General features: G+C 41.1%; 1 protein-coding gene across 1 annotated transcript in view; it reads left to right on the top strand.

The window, feature by feature from the left end:
• The window catches only part of clybl (citrate lyase beta like), a 66,542-nt gene extending 47,281 nt beyond the window's left edge, over positions 1–19,261 (top strand). The window contains exons 3-8 of the mRNA XM_062432269.1: positions 4,134–4,322; positions 9,095–9,196; positions 10,439–10,532; positions 11,101–11,268; positions 15,821–15,945; positions 17,218–19,261. Of these exons, the coding sequence (XP_062288253.1) occupies positions 4,134–4,322; positions 9,095–9,196; positions 10,439–10,532; positions 11,101–11,268; positions 15,821–15,945; positions 17,218–17,313 (774 nt within the window). The 3' untranslated portion in view covers positions 17,314–19,261. The remainder of the gene's footprint in view (positions 1–4,133; positions 4,323–9,094; positions 9,197–10,438; positions 10,533–11,100; positions 11,269–15,820; positions 15,946–17,217) is intronic.
• Positions 19,262–20,394: the final 1,133 nt, after the last annotated feature.

Here is a 20,394-nt window from a genome sequence, read left to right as displayed (position 1 = left end):
CAATTATTTTTCCAGTGAAGGGGTACTTTGCCTAAATACCATTTTGGATTTTGGATTCCAGTTGTTGCCTTTTGTGTTGCATTTTTCTTGATGATCGATTTTTGACTGAATTTAGTGTACAATTAAAGTGTGCTAACAATTATATATTTGAGAAACAAGCTTTTGAAAAAAAGGTTGAATCAGCTATATTAGGGCCATATATATTCACTAAATTCATTATATGCCCTAGATAATGAAGTACCTGTAGTATTTTTTCCTACAAAATGGATACATGGTTTGGAGGAAGTAATTTCCCAAAATCCTTCCAATGCAGCTTGTAATGAACTGTAACCAAAGAGTTGTAATGAGATCCTGTCATGGCTAATTAAAGTGTATAAATAATCATATAAACTAGCTGTTTTTCCACCTCAGGCTGTCAGTTTTGACCAACTGCAGATTTTATGATTTACAAATTCCTCCTTCTCTATCCTGCTAGTTATGTCTTGTTGTCTGCCCTGACAGGATAACGGGTAACACAGTTTGTCTCCAACTGACAGAGTAAAGGCCTGAATCTCCTTCTCCTACGTCTCAGTTATCTACATAGCCTGAATTAGTCAGTCATCTCACTCCAGCTTTCTGCAGTGCAGCGTGTCAGTTGTCAAAACCCATCCACAATGACTTGAAGCCTGCTAACACACACACTGACACACATACTGACAAAGACAGATGAACAAATGCGTACAGTCTCACTTCAGGCAGGCAGCCTTCACCTGCGATAGTCTACAGCTCATTTTAAATGGCATTGCGAGTTGCGCAGCAGGATGCAAAACGCCAGCTCTCAAAAGGTAAAAAAAGAGAAAAAGGAAAAAAAGAAAATAGAAAACAACTATGCTCATCATGACTCATAATCTCCCACTCTTTTCACACTTTAAACCATGTATATGTATATGTATGTATATATATATATGTATATATATATATGTGTATATATATATATATATATGTATATGTATATATATATATGTATATATATGTATATGTATATATATATATATGTATATATATGTATATGTATATATATATGTATATGTATATATATGTATATATATGTGTATATATATATATGTATATATATGTGTATATATATATATATGTATATATATATATATATATACATATATATATATGTATATATATATATGTATGTGTGTGTGTATATATATATATATATAAACACAGCTATTAGCATTTTTTTGAGAATGACACTGACTTGTTAACATAGTATAATTAAGGATAATTTACTATTTGTCATTTACTACTTTAATGCTCCACCCACATTTGTTGTTGACTCCTACTTAGACTCATGTCTAATGCACATTTGATGTGCCCTTGTTTCTATCCAGTATACAGTGGCCTCTGCACTGAGATCTAATTCAGATTGAATGAAGGGACATAGAGTGTGAGTCTACACCCAGAGTCTGTCCAGAGGCAATGTTTGACGTTGCTTGTTTTAAGCTGCATGACGGCAAGGCTGGACATCCATGATCTGATCTGGAGGGGAAAGTGGTCCCACTGTGGACTGTACACACATCAGTTTGGACGTGCCAGTCTGATGTGGTGTCTACAAGGCGGTAGCCATGCTGTGTCACATATACACAGCACTCTGTAGGATTCTGAGCGTCAAGTCTCAGGCTGTGTGTTAAGGAGCTGCCCTCGCTCTCCTGGAAGGTCAGCTGCTCTGCACTTGAAAAGCTTCTCTTGTGCATCTATGCATTCGACGGTCCTGCCTGCCTGGCAGACTGCTTGCCTGCATGCCTGCCTGTGTGTCAGTTTCTAATGATGAAGATGATGGGGGGAATCAAAGAGGAGATGGAGCTGACAATGGGGCGAGCTCTCCATAGGACACCAAGTGATTGGGGAGGTAGCTTTGAAGCAACTTGTTGGATGGCTGTCCATTAATGTAAAATATTTCCTTTTCAAAGGGCTTTATTCAAGCTTGGAGTAGCAGAGCCTATAGGGGTCAAGGTGTCTGGGAGAATAATCTTTCTTTCTAAAGAGGGAGAGAGAGAGAGATAAAAGAAAAGATAGTGCACAGTGACCTGGCCATCTCCTTTGCCATTTCTGGCATCATGGTTTCAGAAATACCTTTGTAAAAGAAGAAGAAAAGTGCAGGAGACAATCCTTGCAATGAGCGGTCTCTGGTTACATTAAAAGAATTTTATACATGCAAGTTGCCAGTAAATCAGGCTGAGGTTGGAGCAAGAGACTCAGCCCTCTCCAGCCTATTTGATCTGTGAATGTTATAAACCATGCTTTTTGATCATTTCTGGATCGCTATTTATTTAGTTTGGTCAGGGATCAATGTGACTCATGGCACATGAAGCAGCCAGTGGTTCTCACAGATCAATTTTCTCCAGTCACCATGAACTGCGGAGGGACAGACAGAATTTTATCCACCAAGTAGCAGGTTTATGAATAGTGAATTATGGCTTCGTAAATCGCTCCATCCGTTTTAAGTTACCACTATACAGTTACGGGTCTATCTTGGCTTATGAGTGCGACAGTAAGATGGAGCAAGAGAGGGGTTACTGTAAAACTTGAGTAAGAGTCAAAGATCACAGTGCACTCATCATATGGTGTGACAATCCCTCTTGTCTCATCCAATGAGGCAAAGGGGAGACATGGATGACACACAGCAGTCCAGCCTGCATATGACCCCTATTAAATCCAAGCAAATCTTTGATATGTACTTTGATACCATATTTTATTGATACTGGAGGGGTGTTCATAATATCAAGTACAGTTCTGCATTCCAGGAGATCAGAGCGAGGGCTGTTTTGTCTCAAAAGCTGTTCCGTGACCCTAGAGGGGTCCCCATAAGCTCTCACACAACTGCACCTCAGCTGACTCTAGTCCACTTTAGTTTTTACAAGAGATCATGATGTATGGGCTCTCCATGTTATATCTGTATACAGTTTCCCTTTCATGCACACACCCATATTTCTTCAGTGATCCGTCTACTAATCATCAGCCTGTTTAGGTATTCTACTCTAATGTTGTTAGGCACTAAATGCACGGCGTTTGCTTCACCAAGTTGCCATCAAGCATGAAGTTTAATCGCATGGCAAGATGCCACATTTGCCACCATCCATCTGTGCAGTATTTTAATTGCCCACCTTTAATTTCACGAATAAGCACCTCCAAAACCTTTCTGATACACCCATTAATCGCTCACAGTTTGAGAGTATTTTTCTTTAAGTTTTTTTTTTTTGTAGCGTAAGTGAAATCAGGAATAAAAAAAATCCAATCATTAACAACACACTCACAGACAAGCACTCAACGTCTACAGTCTCTGATCTGACCTGACAACTCCAAAGCTACCGTTTCCTCATGTTGCTTAACTCAGACCACATTTCTCCCAGAGAGCCTCTCTCCTCTCACTAGCCGGACCTCTCTCCCCATTCTATCCCTCTTTTTCCCCGTTCCTGTAGCCCAGCATCTGGTTTGAATATAGCGGCGTGTGCTACTGTGTTACTGATAGAAGTTGGGACTGTAGGCCTCTCTTTGATTTTTTTCTTTTTCTTCCATCCTCCTCATCTCTCTTCCTACTTAGCTCATGCTTACGTTGGGAGAACAAAGTTGTGTGTGCAGCTTCTGTTTTATTTATTTGTGGATTATTGTGTAAAGATTGAATGCAGTCAAGGGAGAGTGTGTGCAGTGTTATTTTGTGCTTTTTTAATATGTTAATGGTTTTCACGATATTACTTATTCCAAATTGGTGTACACTATCAATCGTCTACTTACATACATTATTTGGGTATGAGATGAAATGTTTATTCTTACCACCATGCTTAATGTCCAATATCTTTTTGCTTGTGAAATTTACTTGAAGGAAATTGGATTTGTACTTTTTGGTGAATGGGGCTAAAACAAATCACTAGAAAATGTTCAGACTCTTTTTAGAAATGTTTTGCTCAAATCAGCATTTTTAATTGTGATCTTCTCTGACACTAACTTTGCGTGCTTTCAGAAGATTAATTCTTGAATCTTACAACTTTACACTGTTTGAATGAATATCTTTATTAGTAATTCCAAAGTGCAACCTGACTAAATGCATTAAATGAAACAACTATGGCTTATGTCCTGTCTTGCAGACAGAGGCCAGGGAGACCATTCCCAGGATGCTAGCGGAACTGGACCTGGGCAGGACAGAGAAGTGTGTGAGGGTGAACTCAGTGTCCAGTGGCTTAGCTGAAGCTGACCTGCAAGTCATCCTGAAGGCTGAGGTTCTCCCTCCTGCCATAATGTTGCCCAAAGTGGAGGACGCACAGGAGGTGCAATGGGTAAGCTACAAATCTTGGCCCATCTTAGAAGTCCTCCTATGGTTTTTCAAGGTCAAAGAAGGCTGAAAAGAATCTGAAAGCACTTTTTTCTCATTTGTGAAATGCTCTGCAGAAGAACCACATGTAACCAGCTCCTCAGTAACAAAACACACACCCGTTTAGATTGCAATACATGCAAAAACTAAACAAGACTAAAAATACCCATGACATTTCTTTCTTTTACCTCTGGGTATCGAAAACTGTGTGGTATTCTTACACAAACTCATGAAGTAAGGAGAAACCACAGGAATCTTCAAAGCAATCATAACAAACTTTTCCATTTCCCAGTAAAAGCTGGAATCGATCCCTGTGGCAGGGACTCAGGGACAGACGGGGTGTTTTTCTTGGCTGCTGCTCAAGAAAGGGATGACATTTCTTCGGATTAGCTTCAGAAGCTCGATAGCTCTCTGTAACAACACAATGGTGCCTTCTGCCACTACTGAACTTACCGCTTCAGAGTAATGTCGTGGCTAAGGATTCATTAAATCACAATTAAAGCACTCAATAAAAGCCAGATATAGGCATAATAAATAAAACCTACACATCATTAAATATGAAAATGTATGGCAGCTATCCACACATATTGCAAAGTCGAGTTACTGAAGTTCGAGTCGATGAGAAAGATCACAAACTGATAGATAGACAGTCAAAAGTAACTCAGACAGCAAAATGCAGTTGAGTTCCTGTGACCTCACTCACTAAAAATCTTCATACATTTATCACAAACTCATAAATCTCATATGATGTCAGACATTACAAGCTTTGCACTCTTGGAGCAGTCGTTGATAATTGTATCAAAGATTGCCTACTTATTTTGTTCCATAAATTACTGTTTACAATTTGTCTAAACTAACTGGGCCTGTGCCCTAGTTAAGAGGTGTTTGTGTGGGCGTGGCCATCCCTCTGGCTTTATATAAAGGGGCGCTGTACGGATGTCAGGTCCTGAAAGGTCAGGAGACAGTGACATCATTAATGCAGGGCTTTCTGATCAGCTCCATATGGTTCACCTACCAGGAGGAACCAGGTTACTGTCTGCCTCCTTCACTGTCTGGATACAGACTATAATGCTTTTTTTTTTTTTATTAACATTCAACTCAAAAGCACCTAGTGTGTGTGTGTGTGTGTTCTCTCTTTACATGCATATCATACAGGTAAGCAGTTTTCTCTAGCATTTTTTTAAGTATCTAATTTATTGTGTAGAGCAACACACTTTCATAGCAGGAGGAGACATTATGATTTGTTTAAGAGAGAAGGAAAGAGAGCTGTAATCAGTTGTGAAAGGAGGGTGTCTAGTCTGGCTTTTTTCCCATAGTGTTACTGCGAACATGCATATACACTCATACATGGTCTTGGGGCAGGAGCAGGAAGTTTTTAACTAGTGGTTTAATTAGAACACGTCTATTTCCTGCTGCCCTTTCTTCCACGTATAATTGCTGACAGGTGTTCACCGATTCTCTCCCCTCGCTCAGCCATTCCTCCCTTTGTTACTTTTCGCTACTTAAGAAAGTAATCTTTGTTTCGCTTTAGTTTATTTTTGTAAAACCTTCCACTTCAAATATTATTATTATTATCATAAGGAAAAATAGCCAACACATTAAGAGTTCCAAAATATGAATTATTGCCTTTTTTTCACCTTTTTTTTAATACTATTACGCCTTTTGTTGCACAAGACTTTTACAGTTTTGTAAGTCTGTTTCTGTTTATGTAAGTCAACCCTTCATATTTTTTAGAGAAAACAAAATCTCCATGTGACAGAAATGTCAGTGAGTGCACTATAAATCTGTTTGCACATTTGATTTACAGTGTATTTTTCAGTGTGTTTCTGCAATAGCAGGTGCATCTGTGCTCCTGAAGCAGTCGTGTCTGTAGCTCCTGATGGGACCTTGATCCATTCATGTATGTTCGTCTAATCTCATCTTTGACCCTCCAACTTTTTTTTTTCTATGTCTCATTCATACGTGTGTGTGTGTGTGTGTGTGTGTGTGTGTGTGTGTGTGTGTGTGTGTGTGTGTTGTAAGCATGTGTCTGATTTTCTCCACTCTTGTAAGGCAGCGCAGTAAATCCCTCACTTGTTTATTTTTCTCCCTTTTTATTGATATTAGCGCAGGAACCTCCAGACTGATTTGTCGCTAAAAGATGGACTTGCTTGTTCGCCTTTGTGTGAAAATCTTTAGCTCTGCCTTTCTCCTCTCCCCCGGCCCTTGTGTGACTGACAGGCCTTATTGGGCTATAACAGGCGTAACTCCCTCCTTTGTCTGAGGACAATTCTCACACAGATTCGGAGCCGTGTGCATTCTTTGCCCACCACACTATTTGGTGTGCACTGGGACCGAAAGAATCGCACCCTGTCCCGCTCCTCCTCCTCTACTCCTCCTCCTGTCCCCTCCCCTCATCCCTTTCTCCGCTTCCCCTCTGTGAAATGAACACTTCAGCAGGCCGGAAACATTTAATCTGGCCCCCTTTTGAAGAAAATTAATTGAAACTTGTCCCACTATAGCTTCCTTTCTCTAGCTCCATCTCTCCCTCCTTCTCCTTTCATGATTGGGTGGCGAAATTGTCAGAGGGCTTGTTTGTAGCGTGGCTTTGAATGGCAAGAAGAGGTGTTATTTCTTCTTTTTTTCCTCTTTTCTTTTATTTTTTCAATTCGGCAGTGAATAACATAAAGGGTTTGAGTTTTGAGAGCCATTGACAGCTAATGGTTGCTGTACACGACAGAGGAACAATGAACAAGTACTATAGTGCCTCTTATGCAGTGTAAATCAGGCCCTCAAAGTGCATAATAGCTGAAGAGGAGAATACAGCAGAGGGACAGAAACATGTAATCAGAGAGGCTCGGAGGCTTTTTAGCCAGCGGTGCCGCATTGAGCTGTCATTTGTTTTCCTTCAGCAGAATCCAAACAGTCCGCTCGGCTCGCCGCAGCCTTGTTAGGGTTTGCGTGGCGCAGCATAGTGGTGGTAATCTCCGTGTGTAATATCAGCTAGGTTTCCCCCGACAATAGGCCATATCTATCTAGTTTCCTCTGTCACAGAAATAGGTTTATCTACACCCTCTTTTCACACTCCCTCTCGGACTCCACCCCCCCCCACCCCACCCCTTCCTGTGTTTGCGAATGAGGGGGGATATTATGCTAAGCCCCCAGCGTTAGTTTTTATGTTGCCATAGCAGCCTTGCTCCCACAGGGTTGTGACCTCAGATGATTACAGTACAAAGCCTATTGGGTCTTGAAAACCTCTTTGAAGATGAAAAGTCTTTGATGGTTTGTATTTATGCAAATCTCTCAGATATGATTTATCCAACTGAGATTGAATGGAGAGATGATTAAAATTGCCCCTATTTTTTGAAATCCTTCAATGGAGGCCCACTCTTTCAGTTTTGAGAACAAGAGTGGTGAGTGCGAGCATGGGGGTTATTTTGCTCTTCATTTAGAAAAATTGCAGTGCTGTACCTGAGGTTATTTATATCTGTCTTTTTCCTGGTGTGTCAAAGAGGGAGTGAGAAAAAGGAGAGGAAGGGGGGACATGGAGTTAGACATTTCTACTCTCAGCTTTTTGCGCTTTCCTTTTTTTTTCGTTTTTCTTTCTTTTCTTTTTTTTTGGACAGGCTTTGAAAGGAAATATCTGATGGAGGGGGCTTTTGTGTGTTTCCAGATGATAGATTTTGGAATTTGGGCTACCCCACTGGCAGTCCAGGGCTAGCTGTGAACTGGTCTGTTGGAAAAAATTGGAATGCTTTGGTCTTCAAAGAATTAAACTTGGTTTTAAAGCCCTACTTAGGTGAGCTTGCATATTAGCAGGAGTTGTGCAGAAGAAAGGCCTCGGCAAAAGTGTCACATAACACTCTGATTGTTGCTCCAGTCTCCCTGTTCCCTGCCATGGAGGGGGGGGGCGCACAAAACGGCATAATGTAGGAGTAAAACACACTCAAAGACATCCCAAATCTTGTTTCTTCTCTCCTTTTTGGTAGTTTGTTTCTTCTTTGGTTTTGCCGTGCGTATGCATGTGCTCGTGTGTGCACGGGTGCATTTACATGTGTGCACACTCTCTCAGGGGAGCTCATGCTGTAGCTGTGCAGAGCCTCTGAAAGAAGGTAGAGCAGAAGACTTCAGAAGAAGGGGGAACCCTGGTGATAATGTAAAATATTTCATTTCACTCGCTTTTGTTGCTGCTCTCCTGCGCTCGCTCACTCTGCTATTTGAACCTTCACAGATGTGTTTCTGAATAAGGACTGAGATGGGAACAGTAATAGGTAATAACAGGTAATAAAGGTGTCAAGGTTCATATCAAAAGTGAGTTTTTGCATGGTTTTGAAAGATGTGTCCTATCATTTGACACAAGAGCTCAGTATCTCAGTATGAGTTTCCTATTTTTATATTTCAAATAACTAATTATGCATTGAGAAGCTGCACCTTACTACTTGATTTACAGAAGAGCAGAAACTTAAGCAGAAATACAATCCATCAGAACATAATGTTTCCTTAAAGATTTCTGCGTATTATAAACAATATCACAAATGGAAGCTGATCATGAGACTGAAATATTATTAATAAAAACAATTGCGGCAGAGCATAAAGTGTATATGGTCCAACAAAGCACAAATGTCTGACTTATAGAATGACTATGACTGTACAGTAGTAGTGCCAACAAATGAATTTATTGTGATTGTATGGAGGACTATTGTTTTCTGTTCACACAAACAGTGAGAGTAGTTAATGAGATTGTCCCTGTGTGTTTAGTTTGTTGACAGGTTTCAGCACAACTTGAAAGGACGGGCACTGACAGAACCCATTCGCCTGGTCACCTTTGTGGAAACTGCTGTGGGCCTGCTTAATTTTAAGGTAAATTACAAACAAACCCCCAAAAACTGCCTGCGTAAGACATTTTGCTGTTTGTCCATTGTTCACTTTAGATTAAAGACTGCGTCAGCGAGCGAAGCTCTCCACGTGTCCAAAATGAAAGGGATTCAAAGCATTCGGACAGTCTCTCAAAATGAGCCTTTTTTTTGTTTCTTTTCTCTGTCTCTCTCTTTCCCTCTCCAGACACGTTGACATTTTTTAATTAGAACCGTTTTAATATCATCATAGCAGAAAAGTTCTTAATGATATTTTGGCAAGCTTCAAAGCAGTTCCTGATATAGTACAGCATGACCTTCAGCTACATGTGGAAAAGGGCATGGTTTGGGGCATTTGGGGAGAAACAAGCTGTCCTTCCTTCTTTTGATTTGTCTTTTAGTTCTCCACTCTAGCTCTGTGACTGTGTGTGTGCATGTGCGTGTGTGTGGTGTTTTGATGGCAGGGGGTGCCTCTGTGTACTTTCTTGAGAACACCTTGTATCTTTTCCCAGACTGAACCCCGGGTTACAAGCACAGAAAAAATAAAACTCTGTTGAACAGCTACTGGTGAAATTAATTTGTAAGCCAACAAAAGCAGGAGACACAATTGTATTGTTTCACCCTCTTCACCACAGACAATCACATTCCATAGAAAAAAAGGGGAAAGAATCCTCATTCAGTAGTAATTGTGGTTGCCAGTCAGTCTAATTTAAGCAATATTTTTGACATTTGTGATTTAGTTTTCTGACATTTTTTTGGTGCAGGTGCCATTTTTCAATACCTTACTTTAAAAAAAAAAAAATACAATAGATCTTTCAGAACTTAAACTATAAAAAATAAATGAAAGTATTGAGGTTTGATTCCCAACCCTACTTAACAAAGTGTCTTGGGACAGCCAAGAGTGAAGAGGCAGTACTGGTGTATTCTGTTTGCTTTTGTGTATGTATGTGTGCACATTTAGTAGGCGATTATATAATATCACTCTATGTAAATGACACTGGAATGAAAGCAAGGGTTTGAAAGTTGTGTAATAAGTTGGTGTCTAATGATGGCCATTTTTAGATGCTTCTCTGCCTGCAGAGGACACTCAGAAACCCAGATTGTTTGAACCTTGAACAACTGCAGGAATATTGAAGTATAATTAGATTTATTCAGTAGCATTTGTGAAGAGATGTCCAACATTCCTTTCCCTCTTTTCATCTGTGTCGCTTTACTCAGCCTGTATTACAGTAATGTATATTCTCTCCAGGTGGTCTGTGAGGAGATCCGTCGCCTTGCACCCAAGGCTGGTCTTCATCATGACGGCGTGGTGTTTGGCTCAGATGACTTCTGTGCTAGCATAGGTAGCGATTACACCTTCTAATTAACTTTCTTACTCTTTTCTAAGTGCTTTTCTGTCTCTCTCCTTTCTGGAGTTTTGGCAAAAAAAAGCACAAGGTTAAATAGAGTTTAATTGCCAGTCTGTTAATAATGCCTCACAGGTCATTCCTCTTTCCCTATTTTGAAGGAAATATTGGATGGCTGCAGTGTTTACAAATACAGTAGTTCTTTCATTGGAATAAGAGATGATTTGTGATAATGGGATATATGATTGATAACAAGACAAGGTATGTCCTTGTCCTTATCCTGATATGCAAAGATAATAAATGGAAGAAGTTAATTATTTTATATATCAGGAAACAAAAAGAGTTTCTGATGAGAGTTATATCACCATAGCACTTACTGCAGGTAAAAAAAAAGTGTTACCAGTTAAACCCATGATTAGGTGTATTTTATCAGTGAGAAATATTCAAATGTCCTGACTTCTGCACTCTTTCATTCATCTTTTCATCACCTCTCACTACCCTACCTCTCATTTCCTTGCACATGTTGGCTGTGTGTGAGATCCTGAGACATATCTTTGTTTTCTAGGTGCCACACGGACTAAGGATGCTAGAGAGCTCCTTTACGCAAGGCAGAAGGTGGTTGTGACCACCAAGGCATTCGGGCTACAGGCTATCGACCTGGTCCACATCGACTACAAAGATTTGGAGGGGCTGAGGCAACAGGCTCAAGAGGGAGCTCTCATGGGATTCACAGGTAAAGTTCTTTATATCCGAGTGTCAGATCTGCCCCTGTCCCATTTAACGAAGGTCACTTAAGTCCTGATTTTAACATTTATGTCCGCCACGCTTGCTTACTTCTGATACTCCTGGTGTCTGCAATTGCTTCTCATTTTTCTCAGTTGTTCTTTATTTGTATCCCATCTTTTCTTCACTCCTCTCTGTGGCATCATAATGGACTTGCCTCAAATCTTTCCTAAAACAGTTTAAAGGTGCCCAACAGCTCCTAGCTTTTTTCATGTAGATATACATGTTTTACACATGGCAATGAAGATTTCACCTCTGTGTCTGATTTTAGAGCTGGATGCTTGTCTTTGTCTTTTTTCTTTTCCTTTTTTTTTTTTTGTTTCGAGTGAATTGTGAACAACGGCACACAGTCGTTAAATGCTCGTCTGACATTTCTGTTGTGCCCACCGTGAATGCTTTTGTGTCCATAGGTGTGTACTTGGGTGCGTACCTGCTCGCGTGCAAATGTGTCCGTGTGTGTGCAAGTATGATTAACTTATCAGAAAAGAGTGGTAGCATCTACTTTAACAACGCTCACTGTGTGTCTGTAGCCAGGCAACGCTTTGTGTGTGTGTGTGTGTGTGTGTGTGTGTGTGTGTGTGTGTGTGTGTGTGTGTGTGTGTGTGTGTGTGTGTGTGTGTGTGTGTGTGTGTGTGTGTGTGTGTGTGTGTGTGTGTGTGTGTGTGTGTGTGTGTGTGTGTGTGTGTGTGTGGCAGGACAGCCTGTTCCAAAGCGGATATTCCAGTCATTCTTCCTTCGCTGCAGCAAATATATTTGTTGTAGTGTTTTCTGACTGATTATTCAAAATCTGATATTTTTTCCCTGTTCCCCTTCCGCAAACTGTGAAAAAAAAAAAAAATATACGCTTTCTATGTTAATGTTTCGATTTTTTTTTTTGCCAATGTGAGATCATTGAATAGAACCAGACAACATCAGGCAGTAGGCACACACAAGTTTCACACTGGAAAGGGAAATAAAAGGAGAGAAAGAAACACTTTGATGGAAACATCCTGAGCAGACTCTCCACTCTCCTTCTGGCCTTAGACACACGTTACCTGCACTTCACATCATCAAATCATCTTGTAGGTGAGCTTCTTGCTGTCTCATACAGCAACTGATTTTCCAGATGACCTCATTTGCCACCTCTATTTTCTGGTGCTGCAGGCTTGTGATGTGTGTGTGTGTGTGTGTGTGTGTGTGTGTGTGTGTGTGTGTGTGTGTGTGTGTGTGTGTGTGTGTGTGTGTGTGTGTGTGTGTGTGTGTGTGTGTCTGTCTGTCTGTCTGTCTGTCTGTCTGTCTGTCTGTCTGTCTGTCTGTCTGTCTGTCTGTCTGTCTGTCTGTCTGTCTGTCTGTCTGTCTGTCTGTCTGTCTGTCTGTCTGTCTGTCTGTCTGTCTGTCTGTCTGTCTGTCTGTCTGTCTGTCTGTCTGTCTGTCTGTCTGTCTGTCTGTCTGTCTGTCTGTCTGTCTGTCTGTCTGTCTGTCTGTCTGTCTGTCTGTCTGTCTGTCTGTCTGTCTGTCTGTCTGTCTGTCTGTCTGTCTGTCTGTCTGTCTGTCTGTCTGTCTGTCTGTCTGTCTGTCTGTCTGTCTGTCTGTCTGTCTGTCTGTTTTTTCTGTTTAGGTTATTTTGACCTTTCTCAATTGAAAATGTGTTTAGAGAGTGAAATATTCACTCACTGACATGTGATATATTGCCTAATAAGTTTTGCACAAAGGTTCCTTTAATGTGTGCAGACTTTATAAGTATAATTTTCTGTTTTACTTTGTCTGCACTTGTTGGGACTAATCTATTTCAGGAAACAGAAAGTAATCAAAGAAGGCAACTGCCTCATGATGGTGTTTATGGAAGGTGAAAGTATAAAAGCTAATGAAGGCAACAGCCACTTGAAGAAATAAATGGTTAGATTTGATATGGTACAGAACCATTCAAGGCACTGGATTAGTGGCTTACAAGCCATGGGCACTCTGTATAATCTTAGTTAGTAGCTATTACTGGCCCGAGTGTGCTTAAGCAATAATACGGTGCAGCCAAAAGCCTCTACCTGTGCAGTAATTGACCTTGGCACTACCTAAGCCGCATACAGCACCCATTAGCACTGAGCACAGAAAACACTGGTGAAACACAAGCACCCGGTGCTACTGGTGCACCGGACAGTGTGGAGGCAAAACCATGACAACTACCAGATCTGTCGGGGAGGAACTCAATTAATAAGGAGGCTTTAATGGTTCAGCGTCTTTACTTTTTTTATGCGCCGTGGTTCACACGCTGTAAACGGTGTGCTGCTGCTAAGACTCAGTGATCCTACTAAAAACATGTTTTCTTGCCGGAAATATAAAACAATTCCACAAAAATTCTCTGCTTTTTAAGGTCCATATTTCACTTCCATCCCTGTGACCCTGCCCATCATTCGCCTGAGAGCACTTTGCTAAATAGCAATCCTCCAATGAGACGGCAGCACCACATGGCAGTCCAGGATTGGCTGGAGGGCATGAATGATGTATTTTAGGAGAACCAATGGCTTGTAACTGAGGGCACCTGAGTCACCCTGTCTGTTTCTTCGCTCTGTCATTCTCCTGTTGTCCTACACACACACACACACACACACACACACACACACACACACACAGACACCCTCTTACAGTATATTTAAGCCTGCCAATTTCAGTGTGGAAACATGCTCCAGTCTTCAGCTACAGAAGTAAAACAGGTGGCAGAGGAGGGAAACACACTCCTCTTGCTTCACTCCTGGAAGGCAACATGCATGGTTTCACCCGCACACACACACACACACACACACACACACACACACACACACACACACACACACACACACACACACACACACTCACAGGTTGTTGCATAGAAATTCATAATATTCACAAATTTTTAAAAAAACCTGAAAAACCAAAATAACGGAGGTGTGCAAATAGGCATGCACACTCGTACATATTTCAAGCGTGGCCCTTGGGAGTCCTCAGGCTGCCGTCCAACAGAAAATGTGCGGTTACAGTCCCTCCGCTTCACACAAACAAATAAACACACGCTCGAATGCATTCGCGCTCTCATCCATGCAAATACAAGATGAACTTTACAGATTAAACACATTTTGACTCTTTTGTTCGAAGGTATCTTTTCATCAGAAGTCGCCATTAAATGAATGGAGTTCTCTCATGCCAATAATTGTTTAAGCCTTTAACTAGAGTGTGTTGACTGTAAAACTGTGGGCTATGTGTGTGTTTTGCCGGGGTTAACTGGGGTGAACGGAGCTGGATCAAGGGAGTGGGTTCTCTCCTCCCCTTTCCTCTCCTGTCTTCGCCTCTCCTCTCCCCTCCTCGCCTCTCCTCCTCTCTCCTGGGCAAAATTTTTTGCTTGTGCAGCCTGCCCGCCCGCCCAGCCACCTTGAAGGATTTGTTGTCAGCGACAGAGCTAAGCCCTAAAGTGTCGAGTTCCTGCTGGCTGCCGCTGAGCCGTCGTTCTCACCAGACGTTTCATAACCTTAACTTATCACTACAAGTTTGATCTGCAAATGTACATGGGATTATGTCTGTGGCGTTCACCCACATTTAACTGAGAGGGAGTGGGAGCTGGAGGGTGGGGATTGTGTCAGACAGAGCCTTAACTCCATGTTCGGCTTGTGTTTCAGTTGGATATATTTCCAAAATTGTCTGCGGAAAGGTGTGCAACTACTTAGACTAAAGCATCTGCAGAAATTAGATAAAAGCAAATATAAAACTGTTAATAGATAAAACAATTACTTTCTTCATATTTTCAATTTCAATTAATTAGATTTTTAATTTTTTGTGAATAAAAGTGTTTGGTTTCCTCAATTGCTTGTGTGTCCAACAGCTTTATCTAGGTTCAGTCAGGCTCTTACAGACTCCCCTATTGTCATTGTGTTGTTCTCAATGACTTCAGTCACATATTGAAATCTAACTAAGCGTTCAGCAAAGTGCTTTGCTGCAAGCAGAGAGAAGGGACACTTCATTTCTTTAATGACGCACAGGCCTTGTGCTGGTTCCCTGACTCACCTCAGTCAGTGACACATTAACACAACACAATTTACTCTTCTGCTTGTCCTACATCTGCTGATTCTCTGTCGTCGCTCCTTCTCACATGAGCGGTGCAAGCTGCAACCAAAATTATTCTTCTCACACTTTGTTTTTTTTCTCCATCCAGTTATGGACAACCTTTGCTTTACAGTTTTCAAATAGAAAGATGTGTTTTTAGTCTTTTATAATCAGGGAGGATGCATGACACTCACTGTTATTAATAGTTCTGTGCCAATAAGTTAAAGCAGTGTTCTTTTAACACAAACAGCTTTTGTATTTAATGTAATCCGAGGCCACAGAAACCCTGTTATCTTTAGAATATATCACTGTGTGTGTGTGTGTGTGTGTGTGTGTGTGTGTGTGTGTGTGTGTGTGTGTGTGTGTGTGTGTGTGTGTGTGTGTGTGTGTGTGTGTGTGTGTGTGTGTGTGTGTGTGTGTGTGTGTGTGTGTGTGTGTGTGTGTGTGTGTGTGTGTAGGTAAGCAGGTTATCCATCCAGGGCAGGTCCCGGTTGTGCAGGAAGAATTCTCCCCCAGTCAGCAGAGGGTCCAGTGGGCAAAAGAGCTCATTGCTGCTTTTGACCAACATCAAAAAGAGGGAAAGGTAACATTAACTTCTTAGGACAAAATATGATTTTTTTTTTTTTGTTTTGTTTTAAATAAGCTTGCACTACCTCATGTTTTGGAGAAAAATTGCTGACCATAGTTGCTCATCACTGACAAACTGGGTTTTCACCAAGGATAGGTTGTGTATTAATATGTATAACTTGACAGATGAGTAAATATAGCTGTATAAATTACATATTTTTCTTTGCCTAAAATGCCATTTTTAAGCAGCAAGCTTTTTATGAGTCCAAAAACTCACTCAAAAAATAGCTAAAAGATACAAATAAAACTTTTGTTTTTTCATAAAACTTGTAACACTTTAAAAAAAAAAAAAAGGATAAACTGAGTTTTAAAAAAAAACACCCAACAATTCTCAAATGTATGGCTCCAGCATGATGCCTTGTGTGTGGAAATGACAGAGGTCTGCCTGTGCTCTGAGACTGGACTGATCCTTTGTGTACCCTCTCACACACCTCTGTAGTTCCAGATAATGCGTACTGTACACCCCTGGGTGACTCTAAGAAACAACATAGGAGACAGGGGGTTAGTCGGGCCAATTAAGTGTACAATATTATTGTTCCTAATTTAGTGCATGGTTGGATCCTGTGTGTTGAGCTCTGTGGGTTATCTGCTGAGGTAATACACAATCTGCCCACAACTCTCTCCCTGCCAGGGCTGCGCCTACTAAGCATCGCCCGAGGGATTCATATCCTACCCATCCCTCTGCCGTGGTGTGTGTGTGTGTGTGTGTGTGTGTGTCTTTCTTTGTGTTTGTGTGTGAAGGGATGAACAGCGAGCAGGGTCAGTCCCTTTGTCTAACAACACGACAGGTGCTTGCTTTTCATAATTCTCACCTCCAGCTATTGACTGCATTTTTTGACTTGAGCTTGAGATTTTTTTTTCTCCAAAACAAATAGGTGCCGCAATATATGCCACTATACCTAATATCTTAAAGTAGTATTTTATACAAGATGTGTAATTCACACATTTCCTTCGTGGAGTTCCATTTTCTGCTGAAACACATAATATGTTGACGTAAATGGGTTTGTTTCATATTATGAGATGGAAAAAAAGTGCACAAAATGATGATCCCATAAACTGGCATTTTTTTATTTTTGCACAGTAAACTTAAGTACTTCCTCTTTGCCTGTAAACATTATCCTTAACCTAGAATGTTTTTAATATGTAAAGCTGTATAAAGTGCATTTCTCGTGTGCTTCTGCTCTAATGTTGCTCTGTCTGCTCTCGTTTCTGTCGGGAACCTGTCCAGGGTGCGTTCACCTTCCGTGGCAGCATGATTGACATGCCCTCGCTGAAGCAGGCGCAGAACATCCTAACGCTCTCTGCCACCATGCCAGAGAAGTAACACGTCGGGAAAAAAACGGGAGGAACCGCACACCTACACCTTGACAGGAAAGGTCGAAGGATACTGGAAATGTTGCAGGTGTCATGACAGAAACAGCACATCAGAAACTTTTGTCACGTTTCCCGACATAAGAGGACAGTGGGGAATTCTGGTGTTTAATTTAAGTCTTGAAATGTTTTGTTGATCAACTTAATTGGGTGAAGTTTCACTTTTGTTACTGTTGTCTAATTTATATTTGGACTATCACCTGTCATGCATTGAACGATGTAAATTCTGCACATAGCGTGTAGCAACTGCAGATATCTGCTTCTTGAAACTGGGACTGTTGAGGATTATTGCCCTGTGTGGGAGCTTTCTTGGCACACTTTGCAGTGTGTGCTCCATCATGTCGTTCTCATGTGCCCATGCCCTCCCTTCTCTCCTAGGTCATGATGAATGCTCTCCCATCTCCACAGTCCAGACAGCTGGGCAAAAGGGTAAACAAACACAACAAGCCACTGTTGTGGATCTATTCATCGGGCCCCAGTCTTCCAGTCAGGCCTCAGCCCCCTACCCAGAGCCTGACTCACAGACATCCAACTTCTGCTCACTAGAAAAAACACACACACACACACACACACGCCCACACACACAGATGGAAGAGCGTAAACTCACGATTTAGCTTTTTTTTTGTGTCAGTCTCCTTAGTAAAGACATGAATCTCACTCTTTGGCAGTTGTGATCCTGTGGTCTTGATGAGGGAAGGCGTGTGGCGCCAACCACATGATGATCTGCATGGAAACATAAATGCATGCTGCAGGTATTTGTTTTTATCAGACCTCTCATTTCACACTAACAGTTTAATTTAATTTTCAGTACACCTGCTATATATATGAGCACCTCCAAAAAGACCAATGTCATCATAATCTCCAGTTGTAAATGGTCACATTTATAAAATGTCTCTTAAACGAGTTTAGTAAAGTAGTTTTCTGCGCTGTCACAAATGAATGTACAAATGGGGTGCACGTCTGACTTCCAGAGACAGTGGAGTGGGTGTGATGTTAGAGTGAGACAGATTAGTGGCCATGTTGCTCCAGCAGACCAGGACCGAGGCTTTGTCTCTCTGACTGTGGATGGGAGGATAATTGGGGGGGTGTTGAATGGTTAATAGTGCCATTGGTGACCATGGTAATGAAAAGCACCATACCTCCCCTACCCCACCTCATGCACTCATCTCTCTCTCCCTCTCTCCCTCTCTCCCTCTCTCTCTCTCTCTCGTACTGTATGATCTATTGTGTCTGGGGCAGGACTGTGGTCTGTGCCAGGCCAGGCCAGACAAAAAGATCGAAAGCACTCCTGCGCCCAGCCAAAGAACCCTAACAGTGAGCTGTCTCTTTGGCATTTGGCCACATATTTCCCTCACCCCTGGTTCACTTTTTCTGTCGTGTATTCACATTCAGCTTGTTTGTTTGTTTTCACCCAAACTACTATTATACCCCGAGGCTGGTGGGCACAACTGCTATTATGTCTGACTTTGATTAAATAAATCCACACACAATATTCTGATAGACATTTCCTGGTGCCATGAGGTCTTCAATAAATGCTGGAAAAGCTATACTTTGAACTTGGATGACTTAAACAATATATTATGTGAAGGAGATCTTTCTTTCACTCATCAATCACAGAATTTTAGGTTGTAAGTAGCTGGTACTGACATAGAACGTAATGCATCCTGTTTTTTGTTTTTTTGTTTTTTTGGGTCATGAAATCAGGCTATAAATACTTTATTTTGACTTTTTAAACTTTCTTTAATTTATCATTTGTCGCAGCAAAATCGTGTTGGAATACAATCCGAAATAAATGCAGGACAAGTTGCTGAATGAAAACACTAATTCATTAATAAGTTGAACTGCAGTCAAAGTTCCCTTTTAATTGTTAAAGGAATTCATTTCTAAATAAAAGATTTAATGCCTGGTGCTGACTATTGCCTCCTTCAGTTTATTTGAAAATGTAAGTGCAGTGGCCTGTGTTTGAATGGGTATTTTCTTTAGTTTGATGAATTAAAACAGTTAATACTTTGACATAAAGATGTAATATAAAGATAAAAAAACACTGCTCCAGTCAGCATCGAGTCCGAGTCAGAGGCTGCAGAATGTCATTCTTAAGACACCAGCTCCTACGGCTGTGAATGTCCGGCACTCAGTTGAACAGAGGCTCACCAGGTGACTTTAGTGGTTGAAGGAGAGCAGTCTGATGGGACAACTTGGCTTTTTCCGGGCTGCTCTGCACCAACAGGTGTCCCCACACACAGGAAGGAAGATCTCAAAGCAGAGGAAGCAGTGCAGGGCATCATGCAGGGAGGAAGCAAAAAGGGCAGCTCTTCTGAGGATGATGAGGAAATCATTTGGCCAGTTTATGTTTTGAAACACAAAACAAAACACCCTCTTGACTGTGTGTGTTGTGTGTGTGTGCCATATATATGATCTATTTTTCTTATTCCATCTAATAATTCTGTTCTTATTCGTCCACTTTCCCCCCTGTTTGATAAAAGGTGAAACAAACGACCTCCTTTGGTCTTATTAGAGCTCGTTTTGCTCTGCTTTCATTGCACCTCGATGAGTTTTTGCAATGCAATAACATTTGGAAATGGGAAAGTAAAATATTTCAATGACATCTCTGTAGATTAGAGGAATGCATCCCTGTCTCCCTGCGCTGTGTAATTCTACATGACATTTCTATTATGTGTGGAACTGATATAATCTTCTCAGTCCGCTCGGCAGTTTTATTTAAATACATTTCTCCAGTATTCCCTCAGAGAGTAAATTACAATTAACACGATTATAACCTCACAAAATTGTGACGAAAATCAATTAGGCTGCGAGCAGTATTTCATAGGCCGGTAATGTGCTGGTCGAGATTGCTTTCATAAATTATGAGGGACAGCGCAGGCGGAGGAAATGCATGTATGCAAAACACTGTCAGAGGAAAATTAAAACGAAATGTTTTACATATTTTTCCATTAATCTAAATGGGACCCGTGTGGCAAAGATGGTTTTATTCTAATTCCCCGCCCGGGGATGCTCAAATAATGACTTGATGTTT

Source organism: Scomber scombrus, chromosome 13 (assembly GCF_963691925.1).
Source record: "Scomber scombrus chromosome 13, fScoSco1.1, whole genome shotgun sequence".
Lineage (NCBI taxonomy): Eukaryota > Metazoa > Chordata > Actinopteri > Scombriformes > Scombridae > Scomber > Scomber scombrus.
Note: the sequence above shows the minus strand (reverse complement) of the source record. Positions and strands in the feature narration are given on the sequence as shown.